At 37.3% G+C, this 23,741-nt stretch overlaps 2 protein-coding genes across 10 annotated transcripts; both read left to right on the top strand.

Moving 5' to 3' along the window:
* The first annotated feature begins 841 nt into the window (after positions 1–841).
* LOC127449374 (syntaxin-16-like) lies at positions 842–12,229 on the top strand. 9 transcript variants are annotated; one of them, XR_007898730.1, is made up of 9 exons: positions 842–1,276; positions 4,597–4,704; positions 5,826–5,966; positions 6,138–6,300; positions 6,615–6,703; positions 7,089–7,232; positions 8,617–8,740; positions 9,228–9,308; positions 9,476–9,526. XR_007898730.1 is itself a non-coding variant. In XM_051712740.1 (9 exons), the coding sequence occupies exons 1-9, from the start codon at positions 1,145–1,147 to the stop codon at positions 9,578–9,580; spliced, it is 975 nt and encodes a 324-aa protein (XP_051568700.1). In that variant the 5' UTR covers positions 842–1,144; the 3' UTR covers positions 9,581–12,229. The 9 variants fall into 9 exon arrangements, 4 of the variants coding, with proteins under 4 accessions (XP_051568700.1, XP_051568701.1, XP_051568702.1 ...); XR_007898728.1 differs by lacking the exon at positions 9,476–9,526 and adding an exon at positions 8,156–8,330 and having other exon boundaries at positions 842–4,397; positions 9,228–9,309; XR_007898726.1 differs by lacking the exon at positions 9,476–9,526 and adding an exon at positions 8,156–8,330 and having other exon boundaries at positions 9,228–9,309.
* A 1,302-nt stretch (positions 12,230–13,531) lies between these two features.
* On the top strand, positions 13,532–23,613 carry LOC127448897 (probable aminopeptidase NPEPL1). The gene is made up of 12 exons (XM_051711831.1): positions 13,532–13,717; positions 14,560–14,745; positions 15,192–15,362; positions 16,231–16,320; positions 16,418–16,499; positions 16,742–16,884; positions 17,044–17,121; positions 17,246–17,346; positions 17,611–17,734; positions 20,712–20,888; positions 22,750–22,860; positions 22,947–23,613. Exons 1-12 carry the CDS (start codon positions 13,532–13,534, stop codon positions 23,109–23,111), a joined length of 1,614 nt encoding a protein of 537 aa, XP_051567791.1. The 3' UTR covers positions 23,112–23,613.
* The last annotated feature ends 128 nt before the right edge of the window (positions 23,614–23,741 follow it).

Below are 23,741 nucleotides of genomic sequence, written 5' to 3' on the forward strand. Positions count from 1 at the left end.
GTATACGTTTGCAATGTTTTTGTTGTTTGAAAATTATAAACCAGCTCATGTGGATTTTTTTTATAACTCTGTCAATGTTAGCTGGATGTATTGCTGGCTTCCATGGATGCAGCACGCTGTTTTGCCCGTTAACTTTTTTCAAATCTGGCAACCCGGGGTGTCGAAATACTATTGGGAAATGGGTAATGGGCACAGGCCAAAACACAAACAGAAATTCCGGCCCGGAACAGACATTTCAAAGTAGATATACTGGCTGTAGCATTGTTTTCGGAGAAGCCAGTATTTCAACATAGCATGATTCCTAAATCTCTGGTAACATATTGTGATAATTGTATGCGTTAGTACAGTAAATATATGACATATTGCTCCTTTAACAAAGAACAGCAAGCACTTAATAAAATACAGGAAAAGCCCAAAGTATTTGAAAGACATAATATATTGTTTAATAAATAAAATGATTAAAAAATGAAATTATATATATATATATATATAATTTCATTTTGGTGGATACAAATCTTAACACCCACAATTTAAAAAAAAATACGAGAATCTTTTTTCCTACGCAAAGCAAATACATTTATCCTATTCTTTGTTTAGAGTCTCACAACATCAAAATTAAAGTATTGAACAATTCAATAAAAATAAAAATAAAATACTTTTTAAGAAAAGAGATGTCTTAGTGTATTTTTTATTACTAGTCGTGGTAATCACTCTGTCGTAACTTTTTTTTATTTTATTTTTTATTTTTTTAATGTATACCAAAACAACATATTTCAACTAAACGCGTTTGCAAAGCGGAAGTTTCATTGTGAGGTCACATTTACGCATTTCACGTCATGACGGAAGTCCCACAGACATGATCCGTTTGCATTCCAAACTGAGCGGAAAACCCGGATCGTCCTTGTAATGTTGTAGTATTTTACATGATACAAACTCAGAGACTACAAAAGTCTGAAATAGAGCCACAGCGCTCGAAACCGGAGGTGCTGAGCGCTGGTGCGCGAGCCTGCCTGCCGTTTCGTAGGTTAGCTCGCTTGTTCAGTAACCAGCTGCTTTGACCACGGGCTCAGTAACTAATCTGAAGACAGCCATCGAGGCAGCTCGCCGTAATTTCATTTTTACGATCCTCCCGTATTGAGTAAGCATGGCAACTCGGCGACTGACCGATGCCTTCTTATTAATGCGGAACAATGCGATCCAAAACCGGCAGATTTTGGCTGAGCAAGTGAGTACATACGACCCCCGTCGTACTCTGAATACACGTAGCAATGCTGCGGTGAGTCTAACGTTAATTGTCCGAATTGATTGTTTTGGCGTTTGTGTGGTAATTGATCTAGCTAGATAACCCTAGCTAGTGATGTTTGTTGATGTACACTGGCGCTGTCAGTCGCTCCAACAAACCTCAACTCTTTTGTTTGCTGTTTGAGCAGCTGGCTATTCATGACATTGTTTACGTACTGCTGCATTTCAGTTTACTGTAACACTTGAATGGCAATGAAACTACCCGGATATTCATTGCAAAATGTCTTGTGGTGACGACCACGGTCATGCTAGTTTTGACTTTTACATTATTTACTGTCTTTTTGCAACGAGAGGCTAAGGACTTGTTAATATGTGGTCATCCTCAATTAAAGAAATATCAAAGTATCAAAAGTTTGCAGAGTTTGTGAATAGACTTAAAAACTGAATATGACGCTCAAGTCAGTTATGTCTATAATTTGAAGTGAAGATACTACAGCTAAATAGGCAAAACATTCTTTAATCAGAATGAGAGTTTCTCACATGTGCATTGTCACTTTAACCTTATAAATATGCCAATTTTAGGCGTCATCTTTTAAATGTAGACACCACAGAAAATGCCACAACTTTTATTTTTGCTTTAATGTGATTTATTTGACAAAATATTCAATAAAACACTTGCAAATGTGCATGCTTTTGCCCTTTATTTAAGATAAAATAGCCTCTAAAATGCCAAGGAAATCAGGTTTCCAAACCGCTCTGACAACTGCTAGCAAATCGCTTCAGAGACTAAAGCAAAAATTTGAGTACTATACTAATTTTACAGTCTTCTATAATTGCTATACACTGAAAACCCTGATAAGTCGACTCTACTCAATTGATTGAGTAAACTTGTTCCCTCAATTGAATTGAGTAATGGTGTCTCCAAAACGGTTGTAATTCAGTTCACTTAACTTGGTGTTCATATAGAATTAACTTAAATATTTAAGTTAAGGTAGCTAGTTGCGAGTAGACTCAACTCAGATTAGCTTTTTTTTAATGTTGTTGTTTCAACTTAATAATTTTAATTGAATTGACTCAAATTTAGGTCATACAAAAACAGCTTAAATAATGAAGATTATAACTGATTCTAGGTTAATCATTAAATAAACGTATTTCTCCACAGAAATGCATAGACGCCTGTACTTCAGTTGCACATGCACAAGGTGAACTGATATTTGTAGTGTTAACAGGGTCCAACCTGACCAAAGTAGACATAGATAACGCTAATGGTGACATCACACGAAACAACTGTTTGCAACAAAGCAACATAAGCAAATAACACTACAAAAGAGCTAAAACCTCTATTAATTTTTTATAACAACTATTTAAATGCCCCCATATGTTCCCTTTGACCATAAAGCGCAAGACTTTATGGGTATTCCCCATAGCCTCAATTTTTTAACTCAATACTTTGAGCTGTTAACACTTAAAATCTTAAGTCTATAGATTTATTAAGAAAAACAAGCTCAAGGAACTTAGATATTTGATTTATGAGCCCCAAACTTTTTAAAATTTTTCCCCTTTTTCTCCCAATTTTGAATGCCCAATTCCCAATGTGCTTTTAAGTCCTTGTGGTCACATAGTGATTCGCCTCGGTCCGGGTGGCAGAGGACGAATCCCAGTTGCCTCCACGTCTGAGACCATCAATCTGCGCATCTTATCATGTGGCTTGTTGAGCTCGTTGCCAAGAAGACATAGCATGTGTGGAGGCTTCACGCCATCCACCACGGCAACCGTGCTCAGCTCACCACGCGCCCCACCGAGAACGCCCCACATTATAGCGACCACGAGGAGTTTACCCTATGTGACTCTACCCTCCCTAGCAACTGGGCCAATTTGGTTGCTTAGGAGACCTGGCTGGAGTCACTCGGCACGCCCTGGGATTCGAACTAGCGAGCTAGTGAAATCCAGAGGTGGTAGCCAGCGTCTTTCACCACTGAGCTACCCAGCCCCCCCACGAGCCCAAAACTTGACAAGACAACTTGATTTTTCCAGTAATGACAAGATTCATTCCAAAATACCACCTAAATAAATGTCTCTTAGCATGTTCTAATGTGAATTTGTATGCATTTACAAACATCATCAATAACTACATAGTTCTATAGTGCTGTGTATTTCTACAGTCTTAAAACCTTAAAAGGTGTTTGTGCGATACTAATTTCTCTGATGCTCTGTACACTTCGACATAGTTACGTTTTTTCTATTCTAAAATGAGACTCCAGTGGAAGGCATTATGTTTTGTCTCCCAGTCTTCCATAGATCTTTCCCACAGATAAGCTATGCTTTACATATTTCCTTCTCTTTGATGTTGGTGGGCGTCCTGGTACCCAGCATAGCTTTGAACAGTCCAGTAACTTCATAAACCATAGAAAGTAGCTTTATAGGGTATGATTAGGTCTTGACAGACAGCAAACATGTCTGTAAATACAGCATTTAAAGCCGTGCCAACAAAGTTACTAGCACAGACATTAGTGCAGCCATAATGCATGCTTGTTTATTGTTCGGTGTGATGTCTCCATTCTTCACTATCTACTCGTGCATGTTAATTTTTGCACTGTTTGCACATCTTGTGTTGTTTCTGCCTTGCAAAATACTGACAGATTTCTTCTGCTGTGCATTGCTCAAATCTATAGTAGTCATATCATTGTGTTGTTTTGGGTTAAAATAGATGCATCTACCAACTTTTTACCAACCTACATTTTATAGATTCAGAAAGTCATTGAAACCTAATATTTAGATATTTGCAAATTCAAGAATCAGTACATTCAAGTAATATGCTCCTACTGTAGGATTGAAAAGTTGTTGAAATTGGGCTGGAATGGACAAATATGACATGCCTAGACGATGCATTGGTGCACGCCTAACATATACAGCAGATGGAGTTTTATGCCATTGAGTGTAATAGTAACCATTTACTGGTATTTGTTCATGATATTTCTAGTTCTGCTCAAGTCATGCTGTCAGTTGTTTTGATGCTGATCACTACTTTTAATCTTGGGCTGATCACTACTTTAAATCTGCTCTCACTCCTTCTGTCCCACCCCTTCTCTTCTATCGCTACCCTCATTCGATGGGACTTCACTGGGCTCTTCCATTCACATTAGGAGTTTGACGAGGTACTGTCCAAATGATCTGACCTAAGATCATCTATACCTGTAGAATTCTGCACATATTTCTTTCCACACAAATAGTATTATATTTGTTGTGACGGACAAAGAAAAGTGTGATTGAATATATATGAATGAGGTTGTATAAATTGTAATGTAACAAAACTCAGTGCATGATTTTTGCTGTTCTGTGTTGTATCTTCTTTAGCTGGTTGATGATCGTATGGCTCTGGTGACTGGCATTAGTTTGGATCCAGAGGCTGCTATTAGTGTCTCAAAGAGGCTCCCACCCAAATGGGTGGAGGGAGTGGATGAGGTAAGATTTGATGATTTGTTTTAAGCGTTCATAAAAGGGAAGAATGGGATACATTGTTAAACTGTGACAATAAAAGGAATGTTCATAGTTCAAAAAACAAGTTAAGCTCTACCGACAACATCTGAGGCATGTCGGTTTAACAGCTTTTATATGGACATGTAAGGAGTTGAAAATTTGCTTTAACTACAGACAGTGATTGTAGGTTGGTTAGGTTGACTTTTAGATAAAATCTGTGCATACTGAATTGCAGAACACTGCCCCCAGTGGACAAACCTGTAAGTGTTGTTGGTGTTTGTGCATGTGTGAGCTCCATTTTCCAGGTTAAATATCCACAGAGGGGCGCTAAAAGCGAGTTGTGAAGCAAGTTTTTTTTTTTTTTTTTTCAGCTTTGCAGACTGCAATACAGTAAAGAGGAATGTATATTTTATAAACCGTACCCAGCCCAAACACCAAACCTAACCATTAGTGGAGTAAAAATGTAATGTTAGAGGGTAAAATGCAACCTCCGAATTGTGTTCGTTACTGATTATGCAAATGCAATTATTTCCTGCTTGCAACGCAGGATCCGAACCCGGGTCTCCCGTTTTGCTGACTCAACACGCTTGCGCCACAGGGGAAAGTAAACATGCTGGAGCCGATGCAAAAATGTCTGATAGGGGATGGCGCTTGCTTGCGAGTCGGCATAATGTGACGTATCCTAGGGTACCGGAACTCTCAGAAACAACATGTTGAGTTCCCGTGCGATCATGGTGATTAGTATGGTGCAATTTTACGGTCTTTGCAGGCGGTTTCTGAGTGCTGGGTTGTGGAGGATGCAGCAGATTACTTTGATCTGGCATTCTTTGTAGTAACTGTCCAGAATCATCTCTTATCAATCTCATACAATGCTGAAAGTGCGCTTGACTACACCGTACGTCTGAGGAATAAGAAGTCTCCTTTTTTTCCCCACAGTCAGCACATTGAGAACTGACATTCAGAAGTTAGTTTAGCATGAATGTACATCTAATTTGCAATCTCAGTGTGATAGGAAGATATATTGGGATCTTGAGTTCAACTGAGCCTTGGTTTCTTCCATCTGGTTGTGAAACCCAGAATGAACAGCGAATCTCCTGTTCCTGCAGATTCAGTATGAAATCACACGTATCCGTCAGAAGATGAAGGAACTAGCCAATCTGCACGACAAACACATGAACCGCCCCACACTGGACGACAGCAGTGAGGAGGAACATGCTATAGAGATAACTACACAGGAAATTACACAGGTATAATAATATGCATACAGAAATGCTGGTTCTATTCAGTAACATCTGTTACTAAACTAAAAAGAGTTACATAGACACACAGACAAGTCAATACATTTCAGTAATAAATCACTGCAAACACTGTAAAACCAAACAATTTTCAGCATCTCCAGTGTGTCTATGTGTATGTAGATGTTTCACAGGTGTCAGCGGGCCGTAACAGGGTTACAGACACAGAGTTATCACTGTATAGAGCAAGAAAAGAGACTATTGACAAATGTGGTCTCCTCATTGGCCCAGAGCCTGCAAGAACTGTCAGTCAACTTCAGACACACACAGTCAAGCTACCTGAAACGTAAGTGTATCCACACACATAACAAAGATATCTGAAACCTAGGTGTCCTATTTACAGCTATGTTTTATGTGCATGCAGCACTGACAATATACTTTAAAAAGTTTATTCTTGAAGTTCTAATCCAGCTTGTGATATTTCCCCATTCTGTTTCCCCCATCATTTCCTGTCCTTTTTATACACATGAAAAGTTGCACAAGTGAAAAATTAAAATGACAACGTGCATAGTTCTTCCAAAAGTCGAGGATCTTAGAAATACAGGTGACTTTCACTGTATGCTGAATTCTTCGACGGCACATTTTTGCTTTCGATTACAGGCATGAAAAACCGTGAAGAAAGATCTAAGCACTTTTTTGACTCTGGTCCTCTCATGGAGGAAGATGAAGATATTGCAGTGTATGACAGAGTAAGGATGTTGGTCAAATATTACAATACTCATTCTACATATAAACGGGTATAAATATTAGGGATGCACAATATAATGGTGACCATATAGGTATTAGCCAGTAATAGCACTTTTTTTTTTTTTTTCAGCAACGGTCCGATTTGGACATTTACATAAAGCATTTCAAAAGTTCTAAATGTTTTTTTTTATTTTTTATTTTATTTTTTTCTATTGTTAATTATAATGTTTTGTTTATGTAGATTTTATATTATGACATTTTATAATATTAAAATAATTAGGTCTGGAAAAAATTTCTATGTTGGTGCATCCCTAATCCATTATAATGTATTTATTTCAGTATACTGTTGCCCTCTGACTTTAAAAATCTTTTTCTTTATTTTTTTAGGGATTTACGGATGACCAGCTTGTTCTAGTTCAGCAGAACACAGTGATGGTAGAAGAACGGGAGAGAGAAATTCGACAAATTGTTCAGTCCATTTCTGACCTTAATGAGATATTTAGAGATCTTGCTGGCATGGTTGTTGAACAGGTCAGTTATTTTCTTGCTTACAAGGTATTATATAGGCAGAAAATTGTAGCAGGTCCCATAAAAACATTTTAGTTACTGAATTTAGTCATAAACAACAGATTTTTGAATTTTTCTAGATAATCTATTTAGAAATTGGATTCAAATACAAGATAAATATTATACATTAATACATTATATTATTGAATATGTATACACTTACATTTTGTTATAAAATATTAAATTTATATTAAACAATTCATATACATATATCTATATATATGTGTGTATATACTGTGTGTGTGTGTGTGTGTATATATATATATATATTTCCAGTTGAAGTCAGAAGATACACCTTAGCCAAAATACATTTAAACTTAAATGTTTTTCACAATTCTTGACATTTAATGGTAGAAAACATTCCCCGTCTTAAAATCCGATAATTTATTTTAAGAATGTGAAATGTCAGAATAATAGTACAGAGAATTATTTATTTCAGCTTTCATTTCTTTCATCACATTCCCAGTGGGTCAGAAGTTCACAAACACTTTGTTAATATTTGGTAGCATTGCCTTTAAATTATTTAACTTGGGTCAAACGTTTTGGGTAGCCTTCCACACGCTTCTCACAATAAGTTGCTTGAATTTTGGCCCATTCCTCCTGACGGAACTGGTGTAACTGAGTCAGGTTTGTAGGCCTCCTTGCTCGCACACGCTTTTTCAGTTCTGCCCACAAATTTTCTATCGGATTGAGGTCAGGGCTTTGTGAAGGCCACTCCTGTACCTTGACTTTGTTGTCCTTAAGCCATTTTGCCACAACTTTGGAGGTATGCTAGGGGTCTTTGTCCATTTGGAAGACCCATTTGCAACCGAGCTTTAACTTCCTGGCTGATGTATTGAGATGTTGCTTCAATATATCCACATCATTTTCCTTTCTATTTCATGAAGTGCACCAGTCCCTCCTGCAGCAAAGCACCCCCACAACATGATGCTGCCACCCCCATGCTTCACGGTTGGGATGGTGTTCTTCGGCTTGCAAGCCTCACCCTTTTTCCTCCAAACATAACGATGGTCATTATAGCCAAACAGTTCAATTTCAGACCTGAGGACATTTCTCCAAAAAGTAAGATCTTTGTTCCAGTGTGCACTTGCAAACTGTAGTCTGGCTTTTTTATGGTGTTGTTTAGAGCATTGGCGATATAGGACTCGTTTTACTGTGGATATAGATACTTGTCCACCTGTTTCCTCCAGCATCTTCACAAGGTCCTTTGCTGTTGTTCTGGGATTGATTTGCACTTTTCACACCAAACTACGTTCATCTCAAGGAGACAGAATGCATCTCCTTCCTGAGCAGTATGATGGCTGCGTGGTCCCATGGTGATTATACTTGCGTACTATTGTTTGTACAGATGAACGTGGTACCTTCAGACATTTGGAAATTGCTCCTGAGGATGAACCAGACTTGTGGAGGTCCCTGGGCTGATTTCTTTTGAATTTAACATGATATCAAGCAAAGAGGAACTGAGTTTGAAGGTAGGCCTTAAAATACATCCACAGGTGCACCTCCAGTTGACTCCAATTAGCCTATCAGAAGCTAATTGCCTAAAGGCTTGACATAATTTTCTGGAATTTTCCAAGCTGCTTAAAGGCACAGTTAACTTAGTGTATGTAAACTTCTGACCCACTGGAATTGTGATATAGTCAATTAAAAGTGAAACAATCTGTCTGTAAACAATTGTTGGAAAAATTACTTGTGTCATGCACAAAGTAGATGTCCTAAACAACTTGCCAAAACTATAGTTTGCTGATATTAAATATGTGAAGTGGTTAAAAAATTAGGTTTAATGACTTCAACCTAAGTGTATGTAAACTTCTGACTTCAACTGTATATTCTGTGTGTGTGTGTGTGTGTGTGTATACACACACACACACACACACCTTGGACACATAAAATATTACAAATAAAGTAAAAAAAAAAAAATGACAAAGTGGTGTTAATGACAATGTAAATTAAATTCAGGGCACAGTCCTGGACAGAATTGACTTCAATGTGGAGCAAGCATGTGTCAAAACAGAGGAGGGGCTTCAGCAGTTGCAAAAGGTAAGGCCCCCTTGTCCAACATAGTGATGTGTTGAGCAACACATTAAAGGTTTTAATAGCCAACTTTTACTTTTTCAGGCATATGTTGTACAATTCATGTCATATTAAAGTCATAGTGGAAATGGAAAATATACTCAACTTTTCCTTTTTTCTTTCTCTGTTGTTAGGCTGAACAGTACCAGAAGAAAAACCGCAAGATGCTGGTCATATTAATTCTCTTCGTCATAGTTGTTATTCTAATACTTGTTCTGTTTGGGACAAAGTTTAGTTGAATCATTCCATGGCCTCTACTAGGAGGGATCTACCTGTATGTATGAGAGAAAACAGATGTATTTCTATGTGTGTTGGAATGAGTGTGTGCACATGATGACTTTTGGACCATTGTTTGAGGGCTGGATGTTTGTTGAACGGAAGCTGCTGATGTTTTCGAATACTACACAACAAAATTAAACTGAAGAGGAACGCCTCTGGAGGCCACCAGAAAAAGTTCATGTGTTAAAACTGTTTGTAGCAGTATAAGGACGGGCAATGAGGAGGCGGGAACTAGCCGAACAGTAAATATAAACTTTAATGGTAAACTTAAAACCACATAAACAAAGTGCGGCGCAGCCGCGTGCGTCTCTCTCTTTTGAACCGGCGTCTCCGGCTGCCCTTTATCTCGCTCTCCCTCTGATCAGCTGATTCAGCGCCGGCCGTGCTCCATCATGGCCCGGCCATGCCCTCCTCCTCGTCACACTGTTTAATAGGCAGTGCAGGAAATTGCCTTTAGTTAGAGTTAGTGGTCACTGCTCCGGTTGCTTTTAGTTTTCTTCCGAGGGACATTTTCTTTATTTGTCCTACACAAGCACAGCATTTTTACAGGAGCATGGTTGCAAGATGGCAGCATGTTAATCTCAACCTCCCTTGTAATCCAATTTTCAAGAGTAAATGGAAAGAATATGTAACAAGATTAGGTATCCTTAGAAGGCTGAAATCGTGTCTGTATCTCTCCTTGAAGATGATCAAATCTACTTGGGTGAATCTCACAAAACCCATCAAGAAAAATGTCTGGGTCGTATTTCACCCATAAAATTAAAAGAAAGAAATAAGAAATTATATTAGAAAGAAAACTGAAGAAATTGAAAATATTAAAGATTTTAAGACTAAGTTCTTATGCATTGCAATATAAACAATTACGTTTAATGGTTCCACCATTTCTCATTACCATAATGCAAAAAGTCTCATTTAAATTATTATAATACAACCAAAATAATAATAATCTCATTATGTAAAATAAAAAATCAACAGAATTATAAATAAAAAAAATTATACAAAAAATTAAAAATGTATATCTAAAAGTATGCATTTTATATAATTAGATATTTAGATAATTTTTCTTTTTTTATTTAAACAAAGTAGATTAAATAAAAAAAATTGTAGTACAGTAATATTTACTGTATTGTAGTGATAATGAAAAATCACCATTAAGAATAATGTGAATTACCAAAAAAACTTTCACAGTTATGAGAATGTCACAATGTAAAATATCTTTATTGTCCTAAAAATAGGATTTATTTTCTTCATGCCGTTTTAAATTAATTTTATTCTCTTGAGTTTGGAGTGAAATGTGACATGTTGTTGTGAGATTCACCAACTTTCTTCCTCTGCCTAGCCTCTGTATTAATCAACAGCTGTAGTAGCTCACTAGTATTAAATATGGGGTTGTGAGCAGCCTTTGAACCAAACCTTGCTTTTAAAGTTTTACGTGTGTGTTCAGTGTGTTCCCAAGATGAAATCCCAGTATTTTTCCCCACCTCAAACTCGTAGAATTTCCACTTTGTTTATGTGTGTGCAAACTCGCTCGCCCTTCTTTTGTAAGAGAAGCATTGACACTCCATTAAACCATTTAGGAAGTTAAGATCAAAGAATGAGAAACACATATTCAAAGCATTTTTCCATGGTCTTTCTGCTATTTAAAATCCTTTAACTGTTTCATTTTATTTTTATGGTAAAAAGTATAAGGTTGGGTTTACGTCCTGTATTGAATTAATGAAATGTCATATTGTCCTTTAACAGGCATCCATAACTGACCGTTATTTCCTCTGCTGATGTGAGTGGAGGCTTGTATGCACCATTATGTGATTGTCTACATTGTAATAGCAGTGTTGTTGTCATAATATCAGTATCATTTCAGTGATGTCTTTGATACAAGGAGTGATTTAGCAAGACTTATTTGCTTCACACCGTTTCTTGCCTTAAGGACTGGACGCTTGTGTGCTAAACTTGGATGATGATGTAAAATTTCTGTTTTTAAAAGTTTGCTTGTCCACTTTTTTTAGTGACAGATCACTACCATATCTGTCAGTCTGACCTTTGATCTTAAACTGAACTTTGACCTTTGAGTCCGGAGCTCAATTATGTCTCCTGAATTACAGTGCAACTACTGTTTCCTGTACAAGATGAAATTATTTATTTTAGATGCAAATATGTGTACAAAGTATATAGAGTTCTATTGATGTCCTTTGGTAGCATTGTCCAACGCATGAACTTTATTATTTTTTTTATTATTATTGTAATGACTTGTTTTTCTGTCCTTTCAAAAATCAATTCTTTTTGGCTTTTGTGAAAGCTAATTGCACCACTACTGTATGATGGAAATATGAAGTCGACTGTTATTTTATAAATACAGAGGAAATAAATTCTGAGATTTTAGAAGGGGAGACATGTTGGGAAATGGAAAGAAGTAAAAATAGCAGTACATCCAAGGCTTAAACCCATTTCATATGGTTATCTTCATATTTTATTGTATGTTTATTGCGTGATACCAGGTGTGAATATTTCATAATTTTCTTGCATTATGGTACTACTGTATGCCATCTGAACCTTGAACATCTGTAAAGGTTAAACAGATTTTTAATCAAATAAAAAAAAAATTAAAGCTGTTTCTTGTGTGAATTTATATATGGAAGGTCTTGAGGTGCCCTTTAGCAAACTTTCTACACTAACAAAAAATCGCCATGGTAATGCCATGTTTATCATGGTACCTTGGAGTACCATGTCAATACCATGGAGTATGAAAATAGGTCACGGTATTACCATCTGATGCCATAACAGTACCATGCAGCGTTGGAGAGGTACTAACTAAAAGTAGTGAGTTATTAACCTAACTGCACTTTCCATTTGCAGGATTGTTGTTAAAGGGATAGTTCAACCAAAAATAAAAATTCTCTCATCATTTACTGTATACTTCTGCTGAACACAAAGAATTTTAGAAGAATATCTTGGTTCTGTTGGTCCAATCAATGTAAGTCAATGGTGGCCAGAAATTTGAAGCTCCAAAAAGGGCACAAAGGCAGCATGAAAGTAAATAATACAACTCCAGTGGTTAAATCCATGTCTTCAGAAGCAATATGCTAGGTGTGGGTGAGAAACAGATCAATATTTAAGTCCTTTTTTACTATAAATTCAAAACAAAAGAAGAATGTGAAAGTAGAGATTTACAGTAAAAAAGAAACTGTAAATAATGTGGGTGTTTCTCACTTCTGAAGACATTGATTTAACCACTGGAGTCTTATGGATTACTTTTATGCCACCTTTATGTGCTTTTAGGAGCTTCAAAGTTCTGGTCACCATTCACTTGCATTGTGAGGACCTACAGAGCTGAGATATTCTTCTAAAAATCTTTGTTTGTGTTCTGCTGAAGAAAGAAAGTCATACACATTTTGAATAGCAGGAGGGTGAGTAAATGATGAGAGCATTTTCATTTTTGGATGAACTATCCCTATAGTTAATCCATGTCTTCTGAAGCTATCTAAGCAGTTTTGGGTGACAACAGACCAAAATGTAACTGCTTTTCACTGTACGTCTTGCAAATGCAGTCTGTAGACACGATCTTGATTTCAAGCTCAATTACACTTCCTAGTGCTTGGCATGCGCAGAGCGCTAGATGGCGCTAGGAAGTGTAATCTAGCTTGAAATCATGATCGCCAAAGAGACTGCTGTTGTCAATTGAATGGAACTACAGAGTTGAGATATTCCTCTAAAAATCTTTATTTGTGTTCTGCAGAAGAAAGAAAGTCTCACACATTTGGGATAGCATGGGGGTGAGTATATGATGGGAGAAATTTCATTTTGGGTGAACTATTCCTTTGCAGTACATCTAGATTTAATAAATGCATAAACTCCACGCTCAGCACAAGGACTCGCGAGATGCGCAGCATCAGAAGCTGTGAGGGTCAAAGTGCATGTGCCCTGTAAAACACGTCTCATTCGGGCGGAAGATGGCGAACGTACTGCTCGAGTTCAAGGCATCTGCCAGGGACTCAGAGCCGCAGAACCAACCGATCCTCATCGTCGGCCAGCTCGCCAATCTCCAACAAGTCAGCTGGACCCAGCTGAAAGGAAAGCTGCAGCCGGTGGTGTCTAAAGAGGTGTGTAACGTTAATAAAGTAACTCTGACTGTAGAAAACACACACCATTGACGTTAGCTCACTGGCTAAAAATGATACAGAGAAATCTACCTGTACCGACTTGTGTTGTGTAACAGACATAATAAGAGATAACAGAAATAATCAGCATTTACAAATGATTTTTACACGATTACCACGATTGATATAATTGTTATGTTAAGTGAGAATTGTTTTGGAATAGCTGTAGTATTTGATTAAAGAAATAATTACTTTTTGAATTTTTATATCAAAATCTACCATGGCACTACCATGTTACTATGGCAATACAATTCTTTGGATTATTTTGGAGTACCATTAAAGTATTCTGTTATCAATATATATATATATATATATATATATATATATATATATATATATATATATATATAAAATATTATTGTGTAAGTATTTCTCTTTTCTTTAAATGTGTGCCAAAGTGAACACATGACTCATACTTTCAAAAGATTTGACTTCTTACTAAAGCAAATCAATGATTTGATCAATGCATTAGCTGGGCTAGATTCCCAGTTGGTAAGGAACTGCTTTGAGTGGTGACAGTAACAACTTTTGTCTTTTAATCGTAAACTCAGTTCTTCATGCGTTATTAGAACTTGACATTCTGGACGGTTTGCGTTTCCTTCTATTATTGTGCATTGCAAGTTCTCAGATTACACACCTGTATGATGATGACTTGACAAAAAGAGGATTTCGTTTATGGTGCATTGTGTTTGTATGTATACATTTACATTTATGGATTTGTCAGATCCAGTTTTATCCAAAGCGACTTACAGTGCATTTATAGACATTATGTGTTTTGCTTTCAGATATGGCAAGCAGCTTTGGGTTCTCTGAAACCAAACCCCACTGACAGCTGCCCACTCTATTTGAATCATGCAGCAGTGGCAGCCCTTCCTTCACGAGTCAGCCGGCACAACAGCCCGTCATCTGCCCACTTCCTCACCCGCCTGGTCCGAACATGCCTGCCCCCTGGCAACAACCGCTGCATCGTGGTTAGTCTAATTTCACACCTGGGCTGATTTTCTTACAACCATTGAAAGAAATCAGTCCCTCTTCACTGCTTTTCCCATGATATTGGAATACATGTCATGAATTAGCTTACATTAATTTCAATCAGCCATCCAGGAAGAAGGACTGTGACATCAAAGAGAGTAGAAACGAATTTCAACCTTTTCTGTTCATAGGTGCTATTTATTTAGAAGTAGTAGCCGATTGTAGACTTCGGTTTTACTTTTTTTTTCTTTTTTTTTTTCTTCTTCTAAATAAAGTCGGTTTAAGATAATACCATGTAGATTCTGATATGATTTTTTTCATTTATTTTTTCATCTCTTACCTACAGTAAATCTGATTTCGCAGGTTGTGGAATCTAATCGGTTCAGCCAAAAACAAAGAAGTTATTTTGTGACAGAAATGTTCAGTATACTGCTGTCTTGTTCAGATGGTGTGTGAGCAGTCAGATGTGTTTGCGTCGGCGTGTGCCATCGCTCGAGCTTTTCCGCTGTTCACCCGCCGCTCTGCGTCCTCACGCAGGACGGAGAAGAAACATGTCACTGTGGAGTTTATCACCATGGGTCAGGACAATGGCCCGCTGGAGGTCTCCGCACTGGAGGTAAGGTAGCAAACAACCCCTACAATTAAAGGAATAATACACAGAAAAATGAAAATTCTCTCATCATTTACTTGCATGCCAACCCAGATGTGTATGACTTTCTTTCTTCTACTGAATGGAAATTAAGATTTTTAGAACAATATTTCAGCTCTGCAGGTCCACACAATGCAAGTGAATGGTGACCAAAGCTTTAAAGCTCCAAAAAGCACATAACGGCAGTATAAAGGTAATCCCCAAGACTCCAGTGGTTTAATCCATGTCTTCTGAAGCGATCTAATCGGTTTTGGGTGAGGATAGTTAAAAATAAAAACTCCTTTTTCACTGTTAATCTTGTAATTGCAGTCTCTAGGTATGATCAAGATTTCAAGCTCGATTACAGTTTCTAGCGCCATCTAGCGCTCCACACATACATCAAGCATTAGGAAGTGTAATCGTGTTTGAAATCATGATCATGCCTAGAGACTGCAATGCATTTTGGTCTGTTGTCACCCAAAACCGATAAAATCACTTCAGAAGACATGGATTAAACCACTGGAGTCATATGAATTATTTTATGCTGCCTTTATGTGCTTTTAAGAGTTTCAAAATGGTGGTCACCATTCACTTGCACTGTATGGACCTACAGAGCTGAGATATTCTTCTAAATGTCTTCATTTGTGTTCTGCAGCAGTAAGAAAGTTATACACATCTGGGATGGCATGAGGGTCATTAAATGATGAGAGAATTTTCATTTTTGGGTGAACTATCGCTTTAAGAACCAGCTTCTCATGTAGATAAAAAAAGGCTTCTATTATGACAAACACTGTCTTAATCCTATGTGTATATTATCTAGTAATAGTAATGTGAGCATGTTTTTTTTTTTTTTTAGTGTCTCACCAATGCAGCTGACGGAGTTCGTCTGGCAGCTCGAATCGTAGACACTCCATGCAGCGAGATGAATACTGATGACTTCTTGGAGGCAAGCATTTCTCCTCTGAGCTATCTTACTGAAAGTTGTTGACAATCTTTTCCTTCTTGTTTCTGCTGCTTATGGTGTATTGGACAAACTTTTACAGGAAATCAAGGCTGTGGGGAATGAACTAGGCATCACTCCAACTATAATTAGAGGAGAGGAACTGAAGCAAAAAGGCTTTGGGGGTAATGTGTCACAGCTTGTATTTGTGCTTTGAAAAATACAGCAGATTGCAGAATTTTTTTTTAAACCCATGAAAAAGACGAGCTTGCGTTCTTATCACAAGATGAGTGCGTAGATGTACTGCTGATTTTGTGGTTCTCATTCTAGCTGAAATGTTTCTAGCATTTAAAATGTTACATTTAAATGGCAACATTTAATTATAGATATGCATGCATTTATGTGTGTAAAATCACTCCTGTTTTAGGTATCTATGGAGTTGGTAAAGCAGCCCAGCACCCCCCTGCCTTGGCTGTGCTTAGCCACACCCCCTCAGGTGCCACACAGACCATTGCCTGGGTGGGCAAGGGCATCGTTTATGACACAGGTGGTCTCAGCATCAAGGGCAAAGTAAGTACCGTTCCTCACTATCAGACTAGAGTACAAAAATAGAACGCTTTTCACTTAGAAACAAACAATAAGGACAATCTACAGTCTACACGGACAACATAAAAAAAAACCCGAAATGACTTCAGCTTGACCAATTTTTGTTTCCCTCCCCCATTTTAGACCACAATGCCAGGAATGAAGAGAGACTGTGGTGGAGCTGCTGCTGTTTTAGGAGCTTTTAAAGCTACTGTTAAACAGGTAATAATAAAGACATTTTATTTCTCCTGAACTTGCGCATGTCCAAATCAGAAGTCCTTAGGTTTTTGCTGATATGATATTGACTTGATTGAACTGAGTGTATAATCTGCTGTGTGTATTTCAGGGCTTTAAAGACAATCTTCATGCAGTCTTTTGCCTGGCAGAGAATGCAGTGGGACCTATAGCCACTCGGCCTGACGACATACACACTCTGTACTCTGGAAAGTACGTTTTGACATGTGAAGTTTAACAACTGGACACAAAAGGAAATGTTAGGCAGAATGACAACCTCAGTCACCGTTCACTTTTATTGTTTGGAAAAAGATGCCATTAAAGTCAATGGTGACTGAGACTAACATTCTGCCTAACATCTCCATGGAGGAAAGTAAGTCATATGGGTTTCCAACAACATGAGGGTGAGTCAATGATAATAGAACTTTCTTTTTTGGGTGAACTATCCCTTTAACAACAAGTGTCATTTATTTTCAGGACAGTAGAGATAAACAACACAGATGCTGAAGGGAGGCTGGTGCTCTCTGATGGTATTGTTTATGCAAGCAAAGATCTGTCTGCAGATATCATACTGGACATGGCGACGCTGACTGGAGCTCAGGTGTGTATGTGCTGACACATTCATGTTTGAGGTTAATTTTAGACGTGCTGTTGAAAGCCTGAATGCATTTGCTTGTTTTTTTAACCAGAGAAGATATTAAATTCATATAAAATTACAATGTAGATTTATGTTTCATGAGAGGCCTGCATACAGGTATTTAGAGGCTTTGACTGAGAATATGATATCACATATAGAGATCAAGTGGATTTTGCAGATACTGATAACTAAAGTGGTGAAAAAGGTTGATAACTGATTTATCGGCTGATAGTTTTTAAAATTGATTTATAGAAAATGCTTAGTTGTTTCTTACTGTGACAGGCACAGACATAGAGGCTACCAGATGCAGTTTATTGTTCAACCAAAATCCCAATAATAATCAGGAAAAAAATGAAGATTTGGTGCAGAATGTGGGACTTTTAACTGTAAACAAGCCCAAAACACACAAGGGGCCCTTATTTTGAACTTACGGAGACTTGGCTCCATTAAAATGCTCTATATTTAAGTTTTTACCAAATCTAATAGTCTATATATTCACCAGATGAAGAGTTTTGTTTATATAGATATTTCACCACATACGTTTTTTTATTATTCTTATTTACAAGATATGAAGGTGGAGACGCAATGTATGTGCTAATGGAGCACATTTTCATACACTGGCGGCCAAAAGTTTGAAATAATGTACAGATTTTGCTGTTTCGAAAAGAAAGTGGTACTTTTATTCACCAGAGTGGCATTCAGCTGATCATAAAGTATAGTCAGGACATTACTGATGTAAAAAACAGCACCATCACTATTTTAAAAAGTCATTTTTGATCAAATCTAGACAGACGCCATTTCCAGCAGCCATCACTCCAATCATGCTAAATTGCTAATTTGGTACTAGAAAATCACTTGCCATTATATCAAACACATTTGAAAGCTATTTGGTTCATTAAATGAAGCTTAACATTGTCTTTGTGTTTGTTTTTGAGTTGCCACAGTATGCAATAGACTGGCATGTGTTAAGGTCAATATTAGGTCAAAAATGGCAAAAAAGAAACAGCTTTCTCTAGAAACTCGTCAGTCAATAATTGTTTTGAGGAATGAAGGCTATACAATGCTTTAAATTGCCAAAAAATTGAAGATTTCATACAAAGGTGTACACTACAGTCTTCAAACACAAAGGACAACTGGCTCTAACAAGGACAGAAAGAGATGTGGATGGCCAGATGTACAACTAAACAAGAGGATAAGTACATCAGAGTCTCTAGTTTGAGAAATAGATGCCTCACATGTCCTCAGCTGACAGCTTCATTGAATTCTACCAGCTCAACACCAGTTTCATGTACAACAGTAAAGAGAAGACTCAGGGGTGCAGGCCTTATGGGAAGAACTGCAAAGAAAAAGCCACTTTTGAAACAGAAAAACAAAAAGAAAAGTTTAGAGTGGGCAAAGAAACACAGACATTGGACAACAGATAATTGGAAAAGAGTGTTATGGATCTTAACCCCATTGAGCATTTGTGGGATCAGCTAGACTGTAAGGTGCATGAGAAGTGCCCGACAAGACAGCCACATCTATGGCAAGTGCTACAGGAATTGTGGGGTGAAATGTCACCTGAGTATCAGGACAAACTGACAGCTAGAATGCCAAGGATCTGCAAAGCTGTCATTGCTGCACGTGGAGGATTTTTTGATGAGAACTCTTTGAAGTAGTTTAAGAAGTTCTGACATTTATTTTTTTTTTTCAAATTGTAATAGTAATTTTTCACTTTATTAATGTCCTGACTATACATTGTGATCAGTTGAATGCCACTTTGGTGAATAAAAGTACCAATTTCTTTCCATATGAGCAAAATCTGTACATTATTCCAAACTTTTGGCTGCCAGTGTATATTTGCATTTTTCTTTGTATGGCCTTGCTTCAATTTAGAACACTTGATTATCTAATCAAAATAATTAAATTTGCATTGAAGTGAGAAAAAACATGGATGAATATCAACAAAAGATTGTTAATCATGAAAAAAAATATAAAAAAAAACATCTGCAGCTATCAGCAAAGGTTTTTTGCTAATTACCGGTAGTTCCAAATAGCAACTATTACAATGATTAATCTGTAAAACCGACATCATGTTCCACCTCTAATATCAAGTGTTTTATCAGATTAAAAAGAGAACTCAAAATGTCACATGATATCACCAACATGACAACTGGAGAACTGTTCAGTTAATGGTGTGCTAAACTGTTTATGACTGTTGCACTTTAGATCTTGGCAAAAACTGGTTCAAATTTGACTTCAGTTGCTTGTAGTAGTTGTGTGTTCATGGTCATATGATGGAATCTCTGGTCTGTTTATAGAAGTGGCCACTAAATCACATGTGTCTATGTCATGCAGTTCTCACTCAGATCTCTGCGAGTGCTTACCAAAAAATCCCTTGGAACATTATGAGAACAATTTTACTGAGACAAGCAAAATTTCCACCTTGGTTTTTCATCTATTTGCCATAAGCTTTAAAGTCATCAACAGTGTTTGCTTTAGTCTTTCTAAGAAAGGGTTTTAAAGTGCTCTTTACAGAGACTGTGATGACCCCTTTTTTATTATTTCTTTATTACTTAGCAGTGTAATTTTTTAAAAATTATTTAGTATAAATTAATAACATTATTCTGTTTGTTATATTACTCTGGAATAAAAAAAAAAAACTAATCCCCACTACTGCGATGGGGTTTTAAATACAGCTGCTAAGGGAGTCACAGTAAATTTGCCATCTTTTTCCCATCCGTCCGTCCATCTATCCATCCAAGTTGTGGAAACGTTGTTGTAGTGGATTTTATTCTTTTGCTATGGGAGCGCAAAAATAATATTTCTATGGTCACCCATTCATCACTATACCACTTGCATACCCAGAAATGTGAGAAGGGTCTATTGCGTTGGGGTCAAAAAACATTGTTGTGGAATTAGAAAAGAGAAACCATCTTACATCTGTTGATTTCTCTTGTAGGGAATCTCCACAGGGAAATACCATGCAGCTGTGATGACGAACAATGAGCAGTGGGAGGCAGCGTGTGTGAGAGCGGGGCGCAGCAGTGGAGACCTGGCACATCCTCTGGTCTACTGCCCTGAACTTCACTTCAGTGAATTCACCTCAGCTGTGGCCGACATGAAGAACTCTGTGGCGGTGAGGAAAGGGGAAAGAAATGGAGGGGAGAGCGTGTTTCTATTTCTATACTGAAATGGTCACTACAGGTCTACAACATTAAAACGACAATAGCTGCATTGAAGTGGCAGAAGTTAGTGTAATCACTATCAACGCTGTCACATTAAATGTGCAGTAAGCGATTTTTGCGTTCTGAAGCTTTCACGTGACTGAGCTGTTGAATTAGCCACACCCCCTCATTCTAAATCCCCGCCCTCCAAAGATAATTTTGAGACCAAAACCGAGCAAAAGAGCAGCGTTGTTTGTTCCTGTGGCTGTCAAATTCAACAGTGACACAATAGTGCCCTCAACTGACAAACATTACGAATTATAGCCTCAATGATCCGCTTCAAATTCAACACAATGAGAAAGAGCAAAATGATTGACAGGTTAAAAGCGTCAATGTCTGCAATCCGCAGACACATTTTTGTTTGATGTTTACAAAGTCTACGGCTGTCACATAGACCGGTGAGATATCTCAGGACACTTATTTCATTAATATCTTTAAGGGAATAGGAACATTTTTTGCATACTTTTCCATGAAAAAATCGTTTACAGCACCTTTATGTCAGTGCGATTATTATATAAACATAACACGTTAAAAAAATGAATGCAGTCACACCACCCTAATAAGGAATTTCAAGCTTAAAGTAGCACCTGCAAGTTCAGCAGGGGGCAGTAAGTGCTACTCCAGCTCTACAGACAATGCGCAGCTGAACAGACAGCTTGACAATTGATCAAAGACAGCTGGACAGAACAGAGTGCAAAGGTGTCGAAACATGCTTTTTATAATTTCAAAAAACATTTAAATTGACACAGTTACCTAAAAATGTGGGTTTATGGCTAAAGACACTGAAAAACAGTAAAACGTGAGACAACCTCAGTGAGATGCACCACCATGCAAGAAAGTATCCTGTGAGAAAATCTCTTAAGTCTACCTCTGACAGATTGATGAAGTCAATTGTAAAATGGATCGCTGTGGAGTGTGGGCCCTTGTTTGGCATATGTTCAGTGATATGGAAATAAAACAAACATTATATTGACTTCTAAAGCTATTTTTTGTAATATCTAATCACTCGTCTGCCACAATAATGTAATATGAAATTATATTATTATAAATTAACATTATATTATTTATAGCTATGTTTTATGTTTAATTATTTTTATTCAGGGGCTTTTTCAGCAAATGTTGATATGCGATTAATTGCGATTATTCCATTAATTAATCGGAATATGTAATTTGTTTAAAATTTGATTAAAATTTGGTCAAAAACTGATTGACAACCCTACTTATCACACACCATACAAAATCTAAAGCCAAATTCAGATGGTAATTGTTTTACATGGGGAAGTGAGGTCATTTCAACATTAATAGGCTTTAGTATGCAATTTTATTGAAATCAGAAATGCCATTTTTTCTTCCACGACTATTGAGAAGATTCCTGGCCAAATTACACACTATTTTTGAGCTTACACCAAAGTAATGTGGTAATTTAATTCCTGTCCAAATCTATGATTTTTACAAGGAAGAATTGGCACAGAAATCATCTAGACACCCTTGCAAGTGCCATGTTGGAATTCGATCATGTGACTGACCATGTGAGAGAAAAAGTTCAAGCTTGTCTAATGACAGAATTCCCTCATGCCTGTGAATAACTTGAATTTTATTAGAGGAGCCATGCAAATGTTATTGTACAGACGTCACTCATAACAATTACTGTCTGAATAGTGTAGCACTTCATGAATTGAGCAATGCACTGGCAAGTTTAGAGACTTTTTAAACAATGACATGCTTAAGCTCTTTTAATATCAGATGCATGTTTTGTTTTTTTAATCTCTGTAGGACCGTGAGAATGCGCAAAGCTCTTGTGCTGGCCTTTTCATTGGATCTCATCTGGGTTTTGATTGGCCAGGCATTTGGGTACATGTGGACATCGCTTCACCTGTGCATTCTGTGAGTATACTGAGCATTACGTAAGTGATAGAAACCATATTTTTTTCTAGAAATACAAATAATTCATCTATATGGACCATCAACAGGGGGAGCGAGCCACAGGTTTTGGTGTAGCCATGCTCTTGGCTCTGTTCGGCCAGGCGTCCGAGGACCCCATGCTAAACTCTGTCTCGCCGCTGAGTGTCGCCACAGCCAAACTCGCCTCTGTGGACCAGATGGAGAGGGATTGCAAGAGAAGGAGACTCATCTAAGATGAATTCAAACTGTTCTTAATCTTACCCAAACTTATGTGAAAACATTAAATATCAGTTACGCCATGTACGCACGTTCCCCACCACCAAAGTTAAATCTCTTAGACACACACAGACTCCACCCTATCACACACTGGCCACTGCAGATAATTTTCTTAAAGTCTTCAGAATATGCAGAGTTATTAATTCTTAAATAAAAGTGCTATGTTATCTAAATGTTTTGTAATGTTCATGTGAATCTCTTTCAGTTTGTGATTTTTAAAGTTGCCATGGGAAAGGTTTAGCAAATACTGGATTAGGGTGGTTTGTTTTCAATCAGAATATGTTTAAAATGCAATCATTTGATTTTCATTCTGAATGTAAATGACGAAGCGATCACCCATGCAAGTGGTTTTTTTCAACACTTAATGTGCACTGACAGCTACTTTTAATGCCAATTTTGTAAGTGTGTTAAATGGAGGATACGGAATGTGAATGGAAAAATCTTGATCTTTTCTGAGTAAATGGTAAAACAAAAGAACGTTTGTGCATGTTTTTTTTTACCGTATCTGCAGAAGTGAAATTTAGATGCATGTCTGAGATTATTTAAAAATACAGAATGAAAATAGTGCAAACAGCTGTGATGGGGTC

This window comes from Myxocyprinus asiaticus, chromosome 12 (assembly GCF_019703515.2).
Source record: "Myxocyprinus asiaticus isolate MX2 ecotype Aquarium Trade chromosome 12, UBuf_Myxa_2, whole genome shotgun sequence".
NCBI lineage: Eukaryota > Metazoa > Chordata > Actinopteri > Cypriniformes > Catostomidae > Myxocyprinus > Myxocyprinus asiaticus.